General features: G+C 46.0%; 1 protein-coding gene across 1 annotated transcript in view; it reads left to right on the top strand.

The window, feature by feature from the left end:
* Positions 1-10,000, top strand: part of ST3GAL3 (ST3 beta-galactoside alpha-2,3-sialyltransferase 3) — a 107,666-nt gene that overhangs the window by 47,057 nt on the left and 50,609 nt on the right. The window contains exon 5 of the mRNA XM_085886934.1: positions 2,712-2,775. Coding sequence (XP_085743060.1) covers positions 2,712-2,775 — 64 coding nt within the window. The remainder of the gene's footprint in view (positions 1-2,711; positions 2,776-10,000) is intronic.

Raw genomic sequence — 10,000 nt, forward strand, 5'->3', positions numbered from 1 at the left:
CGGGTGACATTGGTTTATTTCCTTTTATTCCACCGATCGTTTCAAGCAGGCATTTATTACGAGAGAAAGGTGTACGTGCTGACGGTAACTTCTTGTTGCTTTGTCAAATGCGACGCTGTAACAGAAAAACTATTTTTGTATTCCTTCTGTCCATTTGTTTCTCATATCAAACCAATAATTTCTTCGTTATAATTAGCCAGGGCCCTTTTATTGGTGGGCTTCTCGTTAAAGAAATCTACTCTCGAGCATAACCGTGCAAAAGGGGCCTCTGCATGTTTATCGCTGCAGCCTGCATGATGCTTGCATGTTTATAATTTTGACCTCTCCCTGGCTACTCTTCCATTTCTCTCCCCTCCCCAACTACTCTGCTTCCACTTTATGCTCTGTTTTCTCTTCTATTTCCAGTGTTTATGTTTTAAGGTTCAAGATCTTTCCCATAAAGAAACATAATACTGGAGACAAGGGAAGGGGATTAATTGAAATGGATTGTTGGCAAATGTGCAAAGCTAGTGAGACAGTGACAAGTACTGTAAGGGATTTGATAATGTTTTTTTTGTTTGTTTTTTTTTGCTAAACCTAATGTCAGCTCAGGAACGACCTAGGTGATGGAGGGCAAAAAGGCAACAAACTGACTGACAATGGCGCAGTGGTTCATGAGGTGGACACAAACGAGAGGGGTTAATGGGGGGTGGTGGGGGGAGGGCAGGGGAGTAGAAAAGATCATGGGGTAGACCAAATGAAAGAAAGAAGGGAGATGGCTGTTCGGAGAATGAATGGCATCAGCAGGCCAAGGGATAGAGACTGAATTTAATATGAGTTGCAGTATTACTGCTTGGATCTAGGCCAGCCTATACTCCAGTTATGGCATCCTTGATCTGACGGAGCTTGGTCTTTGTCCATGTGGTCACCACGTGGCCATATCATAAAAAAGTCTGAAGTTTGAGAGTTTAATTTTTATCAGCTTTGGCCACGACCCACCCACCTGACATATTGATCGTCATGTTGGTCACTTTATTTATTTATTTCTTATTTATGCTGTTGCTTGGTTCCGTGTTTGCATGTTTTTTTTTTAAAGTTGTGTGAAGGATGGCAAATTTATTTGAGCCTTCATGGTCCCAGATCTGAATCGCTTTATACTGTTTCAACAAATGACAATGAAGTCGAGAATCATAGCCACATGATGCAAATTGGAAATGGCATTGCCAGTGTTGTGTGTTATATATTATATATATTTATTTTTTATTTTGTTCTCTGTGAGCCTGCCACCCCCATAAATACAATGGTGCTTGAAAGGGCCGGGTTTTCTTGGCAACGGCTGTGAAATGTGGTCGGTGCCGTGCTGCATCTCATAGACTTTTCGTCGCAAAGCGCACAATTCCTCAGACTTCAAACGCCGTGACCTCCCTCCATTAATGTACGGCGGGTAGTGCAGTTCTTCCCATGCTCTCTTTCATCTGTCGACCTCAACGGGTCCATTTCCTTCGAGGCGTTTACTTTCATGTTGGTTGTGGTTGCTGTTTTGTGCAGTGTTTTCTACCCCTATCTTCCGAACCACCACCACCGACACCACCACCATGCTTTCTCTGCCACATGGTTCTGATCTGTCGGCTTTCGAACATATTGGCCGGTGTAAACATTTTCACGTCCCCTTTCTTGTTAAGTATCCATTTCCACTTCTCTCTCCAAGTGGTTAATGATCACCTCGATCAGTATTTTTTTCAGTTAGGGCAAGAACACTTGAAGTTACGGATTGATTTTTATAATAATTTAGGTCACCACAGCATGGTGGGAAGTCGTCTTTTACAGGTGTTAAAAGGTTTCGTTGACATGGTCATTTGTATATTATTTTTAGTCTTGCTTATCAATTTACATTGTTGGGCAAGCTTATCATTTTATGTGTACTTTTTATGAACCTTCAAATTTGTAGTTTGTTTTTGGAAACTTTGCCAATGTCTTTCTGTACTGTTTAAATTGGCTCATCGCTTATACCCTGCCCCCCTTCCTCCCCAACCTGTTCCACCCATGATTCTTCTCTATATTCCACATGCATGTATGCCCCTTTCCTACTCTCCCATTACTCATTTTTTCCTCCTTTCCTCCTCCCCATTTCCCAATTCTTCAACCCTATCTTCCTCCCCTTCTTGCCTTTAGTCAATATATTTTTCTCAATGTACCTTCTCCCCATCAGAGGTGGATTTAACGCATGGGCCAGGAGCCTCGCGGCAAAAAATTAATAGGCTGCACTATGATGTTGAAAAATAAATAAATAAATAAATAAATAAAAATTCCTAAATAAATGTCATTTAACCTATTCATGACCGAATGTAATTAATACATTTCCAAGTGTTTGTAACCACATCAAAACTTATTGATATTGTCATAGGCAGACTTGATACAGTTATCTTTACGCTACACGAATAGCACGCGTTACCAAGGACTTGCTGTGTGATTGGTCCGATGCGAAGTTGATGCGCAACACAGTGCATCAGAATTCGGATTGTAAAATAAAACTGACAGTTATTGGTATTGGTTGACAAAACACTGAGTGTGGATCAGCATAACCAAAGTGTGAGTTTTAAAATTGGACAAATGTTATTTGTGCGCAGGGCCCCAGAAAATCTTAATCTGCCTCTGCTCCCCATCTCTCTTCTGTGTATGTAATATGTATATGCTTCCTTACTGACCTTCTCATTCGCCCTCCTACCCCGTAGAACTCATCATCAACAAAGTCTTGTCAAAAACCAAGAATTATGACCTTCCTACGCGGATACAGAGGTGTGGCACTGGCCTTGTGGACACCTGATAAATGGCATCGGATCTTGCCAGGGCTATGCGTAATTAGCACGAGAAAACAAAACCCAGAATGGGGCAGGAAATGGTGATTTCGGAATTTCCTGTACGTTTAATTTTCCCCATTTGTCATTGTAAGTCTGTGCGGGCCAATGGTGTTTTTAAAAAATATTATTTTTTGGTTTCTGTCAGCTTATTAAGAAGCTCTGTGTGAAGCGGAAGACAGGGGTTATCATGGATCCGTTTTATGCTCGAAACTGTCCGAGTCCAAATGTAGAATGTGCTGACAGTATGCCGAGTGCCATGTTTGATTACAGTGAAAGCCAAAGTGCCAGCAGCCGTCTTGGCATTCGGAAAATGGTGTCTTGTGATACATTATCTGCAGTTTAGTTTGCTTAGGGAATCTTAAAGCACAGACCCGTTGGGCTTGATCATGAGGCCAAGTGTGGGGATGTTGAGATTTTAACTGTTGGCGCATCGTCCTCTCGGATTTCAGAACAAGATAGATTTTAATTGTCCTTTGTTTGGTAATACTTATTGTACCTTTTTCTTCTTCTTCTTCTTCTTCTTCATCCATTATCATCATCTTTATCTTATAATCACTAAAACCTTGCCTTTCACTCACAGCCACCAGGCAATCACCATTACTCTACTACTTTTGTCTCCATTATCAGATTTGTGTTAGTTCGCACTTGCCATGCAACATTTTAATGTTTACCAGACTTTGCTCCAATAACCTGTTTGAGATCCCAACCGCCCCCCCCCCAAACCCTCCCCCAGAACTCCTCTTAAGCAGGGAATTTTGATTTGTGCAACATGTAACATCAATGCTGGCCCCAGTCGGTGCAACAACATCGTGCCGTTAACGAACCAATGCGTTGTACATTGAGTCGTCATCGTACAATGAAAACAGCAAGGCGTCCACCTTGTCCGAGACTACCACACCGATGCAAAGAGCTTCACATTAATAAGCATTTGAAATTGCAGAGCATCCCGGGAAGCATATATTGTTGTGGGCCGGGGTTCGGTGGCGATAAACGACCACTAGGTGGACCAGTAGAGCCGTCTCCCACCGAACACCCGGAATTTATAGGTCGTCACCCCAGATAACTCCGGAGACAATGGGTCACTGAAAGGACCGTGGTCGCCAATATTTCGACGGCGTGAGGTAGGGTCCACTTGTCTATTCCAATTCACCTAAGTACTCACGCCGTCTAGCTACCGGGGAAACCACACCCTCGGCCGACTCTGTCCGGACCGAGTCGCAGGTACCGACTCGGATCCGGCGTAACCGAACAGAGTTACCAGAGCCGCGCCGGTCCCAATGACAACTTATTGGCCCAAACAGCCTCACTAATTCTCAAGTCCGAACCATGCTGGGTCAATCAAAGAAAGGACAGAAACAAACTGGAACATTTAAGCAATCATTTTATTTACAGGAATAAAAGAAAGGGACAAAGTGGAGACTTATTCATGACTAAATGCAAGCAAATATTTTCAATGATCATAAACACTTAAACAGTTTTACTTGTAGGATGGCGCCACATACAGACACACACCCAAAAGAAAAAAAGGACCCAATTGGTCTTTATTCGACCCTCGCAGCCAAGGAGATAGTCAAGCTGGGGATCAGAGTTCTGTCGGGGTACCTGACTGCGTTCGTGCGGCTTGGCCCACGACTGCACGTGTGGGGCCCTTGGTCCGTGGGAGCTTGCATGGTGAATAGCGGATCCAGGGTCGCTCCTTGTAGAAGGCCAGCGGAAGCTCCAGGCTTGAGAGCTCCAGCAATGACGACAGCACACCCAAACTGCCTTTCAAGAACTGCTCCCTCCAAGGAACTTCAAAGAACTCTCAAGAACTCCCAAGGACACGCAAGAATTCCCTGAGCTCTCCAAACTCGAACGAGCACAAGAACTCTCCGAGCACGCGCGCGCGCGCGCGCACACACACACACACACACACACACACACACACACACACACACACACACACACACACACACACACACACACACACACACACACACACACACACACACACACACACACACACACACACACACTGAGGGTCACGTCGTCCTTTATCGACCGCTCTGAGCTAGGCGGGGCCTTGGTCGAGCTGACGCGCTGATCGCCCTGATTGGACAGGGACCTCCATGCATCCGCCATTTCTGGGCGGGGTTATGGCCGAACCGGGAAACCCCACCCCCTCTACGCGTCTGTACCCCTCTTGCTAGAGAAACGATTTTGCCTCGTGGTGTTGGAATGCAGACCAATTCGAGGAAGTCGAATCAAGCACGTGAGGGCCTCACCTCGTATGCTACGGCCGCGAGGCGAGGGCGCAAGCACTGAAAGACACTGTGGCCGCAAGTGGAGGGGATCTGAAGATTTAAATAGCCTAACTATAAAATAACTCGCAGCACACACAAGAAATTCCCATGAGACATAGGGGATGGATTCTCACTGTACACATACTTATCGAAATTACTGAACTGCGGGGACTCTGGCTATTTGTGTGCACAAGGTTTCCAAATCTGTAACAATATGAGGGTCGTTACAAAATGAATGGCTCTTTTTTTCTTTTCTTTTTTTAGTTCACAGCTAAAGCGTCGTAGGAAAGCTATGCTAGATCATTAAGAAAGGTTTGTATTACCTGCACATTTTAAGTTGAGCGGCAATGTGAGCTGTCACACAACAATATCATGTACCACGCTTTCAAAATTTTCGCCCTGCTAGATTGTCGTATGAAGCAGAGAATAGTTATTGAATTTCTTACTGTGGAAGAGGTTTCTCCTGTGGATATTCAAAGGTGTTTAAAGAATGTGTGCGGCAACTCTACCATTGATGTGAGCACCATTAGACATTGGGCAAAGCATTTCAAGAGCCGGGAAAGAAATTGATGCCGATGAAATGCCTCAAAGTGTTTGGCCCACACAGTGACACCAGAAAACCAGGGTCGGATTTATGCACTCATTCAAGTATATTGCAGTTTTTTGTTTTTTTTTGTATACCTTGTCGAGGTTCGCATGAGAGCTAACACACAACGCACAGCAAGGGGGGCATGAGACAAGAGGGGTGGGAGTGGGAAGGACAAAACAGTGGGGAACAGAGACATTAGGAGATCTGTGGAAGGGAGAGCGATGGGGCGGGGAACATGGGGAATACAAGATGGACAATACAGGGACTTTCAGGAAGGAAAGCAGGGAATTTGAAGGAGGTGGGCTTGGGTGGATTATCGGGGGTAGAAAAGATCAAGGATTTGGATGGAGGATGATAAGAGGTGGTTGTGAACAGCTGTTTTGAAGGCCTGGAGGGAAGAATGAGATTGAATAGAGTGAGGGAGTTTATTCCATGGTGGGGAAAAAGAGGAATGAAAGAGTGAAGGTGAGCAGTGATTCGTTATTTTCGTAGTTTTACCAGAAGGGGGTTGTTGGTGGACCTTGAGTGCCCTGTGAAAATGTGATGGGGACAAATCACAGAGAGAGGAGGGGGGGCGAGGCTGGAGAGGAAACGGTAGAAGACAGAAAGACCACCGCTCAGCCTGCGGTGATTGAGTGAGAGGCCCAATAATCAGCCTCATTGCAGGAGATGCCAATGATCCGAAATACCTTGGTTTCCACAGCGTGAAGTCGAGAAAGGTGGAAGGCAGGAGCACCAGCCCAAAAGGGAGAGCAGTACTCAATGAGGCTGAAGACGAAAGCTTTGTAAGTGGTCAGGAGCTCAGGTGGGCTGAGGAAGGACTTTGCACGACGGAGGCTTCCCAGTCTGCGACTGGCTTTGGAGGCCAGGTTGGAAATGTGGCTTTCCCAGGAAAGATCATGGCAGATAGTGAGACCCAGTAGCTTGAAAGAAAGGACTTCTTCCAGAGGATTGTTGAGAAAGTGGATGGGGGGGTTTCTAAACGGTCCTTTTTGAGAGACATTGTGAGAGTGTGAGATTTGTCCGGATTGAAAAACATGTTCCACATGTTGGACCAGTTTGTGATTTTATCCACATCTGCAGTGAGTGAAGAAGCTGCTGCTTGCTGGTCTGAGGGATGACAAATCATACGGCAGATGGTGGAGTCATCAGCAAAGAGATAGAGAGAATTTTCCAGAGTCAGAGAGATCATTGATGAAAACCAGAAAAAGAACAGGGCCCAGAACCCTGCCTTGAGGAACTTCAGCCTGGACAGGAAGAGGGGATGAAAGAACTCCATTTAGGGCCACACGTTGATTGCGACAGGAGAGGAAGTCTGCGAGCCATTAGTGGAAATGGCCTTGGATACCATAGGAAGAGAGTTTGGTGAGCAGGGCATGGTGCCAGACCGTGTCAAAAGCACATGATATGTCCAGGGATACAACTTGGATTTCATGTCTGGCATTGAGGACCTCCATCCATTGTTGGCAGAGCAGAAGCAGCATATCCAGGGTAGAGTGACCTGGTCTGAAACCAAATTGACTAGCGATACCCGTGCACATGCACGGGACGCACCAGGTAGTAAACATAGCTGGTAGCAGAGACGGCAGACCGTACACGGGGAATGACAAAAATATGCATTGTGCAAAATGTACGTGGTACGATGGAACGCCAAGACTTCCCAAACATTCTCGGCATGTCCGCTAAGTACCACAGCAGTTTCATAGGGATCGTGTCACGGCGAGCCGAGTTTTTAGTGTGCAAGCTTGGTATTATAATAGAGATGATCGGAAATCAAGCCATTGGAGAAGAGGAAGGATTTAATGTCTGAAGCGATGATTGATTCCATAACCTTGCTGATGATTGGGGGAATTTCTGATTGGTCTGTAGTTGCAGGGATCTGTTTTTGCACCTTTTTATGCAGGGCAGTGATGTTTGCAGATTTCCAAGCAGATGGCAGATGACCTTGAGCAAATGAGAGGGTGAATAGAACAGAGAGAGGGTGAGCAAAAGCAGAAGAGCAGGTTTTTAGGACACGTGGGCTGATGCCGTCTGGACGGTTGTAGAATCTGAGTCAAGATTTGACAGCAAGCTCTCCACCTTGTCAGGAGAAAAGGACACAGAGTCCAGGGACAGTTGGGTGCGACTGGGTAAGGTGGGTCGAAAAAGCGATGGGTTTTGGACACAAGATTTAGCTGCAAACACCGAGTTTAGGAATTCAGCCTTTTCACGTGTGGTATCAGCAGTGCGGCCATTTGAGAAGGGAGGGATGGAGGGGGAACATACACCAGACACAGATTTGATTAGATGCCACCAGGATTTTGAGGATGGAGAGAGGTTTGAAAGTTAAGACTTTAGCTGAGAAAGATGTTGTTTTCTGGCTCTCCTGAAGGTAGATACACACTTGTTCCGAGCTTTATGGAAGGAACTGAGATTACCCTCAGTTGGGTTTGCTTTCCATGAGGCAAAAGCAAGTTATTTCAGGACAACTGCCTCACCACAAGCTTCAGTGAACCATGGGCGGGAGGAAGGGTAGGACAACTGAAGACGAGAGGGGATAAATCTGTGCATGAGGGAGAGCAAGTTTTTTTGAAAGAATTCCCAGGATGAGTTGATGTTGGAGAAAGTAGCGATAGGAGACAAGTCTATAAGTTTGATGGCTGCTTGGAGACCCTGCCAGTTGACTTGAGTGAAAAGCCAGACTTGACGGCGGTGTGGTGGTTCTCTGATAACAGCCAGAGAGATGTCCACTTTGACAAGGACGTGGTCAGAAGACCCGATTGGAGCAGAGGAAGAGCAGCAGATATTGTCAGGGAAATTTGTCAAAATCAGATCCGGAAGAGATGGAGTACGAATTGGTTGAGATCCGGGTCGGGAAGTTGACCGATTGAGTCAGTCCCAATGAGTTGCATAAAGCTTTTGCTGAGGTGCCGTGACAGGTGAGAGAGGTACCCACACCAAGCCAACTGGCATGATGACAATTGAAGTCCCCACATATGAGGAAGAGAGAGTTTGGATGAGAAGATAGAAGTTGGTCGATGTTTTTGGATCGTGAGGTGTAAATGGAGTCATCACTGTTAGGTGGACGGTACAGTACACATATAAACATGAGGTGGGAGTGGAGGGGAAGCCATAGCCAGAGGTATTCCTGGGGGTGTGGGGGAGTGAGGAATAGAGTCTTTGATGAAGAGAGCAACTCCTCCACCAGGACGAGGCTTAGGTCTGTCATACCGGAGGAGGGAGTAACCAGGGAGAGATACTTGGGAGTCAGACACATCTTGGGGGGGGGGGGAGTTTCTATTAGGCAGATTATGTCTGGTTTGTCAGTGGCAACCTGTATGGAAAGATCTGAAAGGTTTGAGCAAAGGCCCCGGATATTTGAGGTCCACACTGTTAATGAAGAGGGAGAGGAGGAGGCTTTGGTTGCAGGGGGTGGGAGGGGAGGTGGATGGTAGGTCAAGGGACGAGGGGGGAGGTAAGGAGTGTTGTTGAAAGAGTGTGGGAGATTGCAGAATAGCTTGGGGAGGGTCCTGATGAGGAGGAGAAAAGGCTCTGTGGTGCTGGGGGAGAGGGGGGACAAGAGAGGGGGAAGAAGGCAGTTGAGGATTTGAGGAGGTGGAGTGAAGAGATGGAGGTGAGAGGGCAATGGAAGGAGGCAGCTTTGTGGAAGAGAGGGGGGACGACTTTGAGAAGGATGAGTGAGGGGGATGAATAGTAGGAGAAAGCTAGGGGGTTTTTGAGAGAGGTGAGAGGGAGGCTTGGAGGGAGAAGAGTGTGATGGTTGCTTTGAGAGTGAGAGGGGTGAGTTGGCACTGAAATTGGAAAAAAAGAATGGTTGATGGAAAGCGAACATTCATTGCAAACTGGGTTTTTTTTTTAAGTTTTAGGTCAGAGATGCGATTAAATACGTTTATTGTTGGATGCAATGAAGGCGAATTCCGAGAATGTAGAGAAGAAGTTGAGGGGGATAATGTGGAAAAATAACGCCATATTTGCCACAATTTATTTTTTAATACATTATCTTTGGGTTTAAGTGGAACTGCCACACATAAATGGACATACAGATGAATATACGCAGCAAAACACAAGACAGTTAAATGAGACGAACACAGCCACTGAGTTTGGGGAAAGCCACACTTGCCGGGGTACTCTGGGTACTAGCGACATCGCAACAATGGCACGGATTTTCTCACCGCACCCAGCGGGCCATTTCCTAAGGAGGAATTTCCTCCGCCTTTCAGATACCAATCTATGGAGATTGTCCGTGGTCTTGACCTTTTTAAATGCTTAACATCAAGCAAGGAAGCAGCACG

The sequence above is a fragment of the Eptatretus burgeri genome, chromosome 6 (assembly GCF_056783735.1).
Source record: "Eptatretus burgeri isolate ZD-2024b chromosome 6, Ebu_testis_v1, whole genome shotgun sequence".
NCBI lineage: Eukaryota > Metazoa > Chordata > Myxini > Myxiniformes > Myxinidae > Eptatretus > Eptatretus burgeri.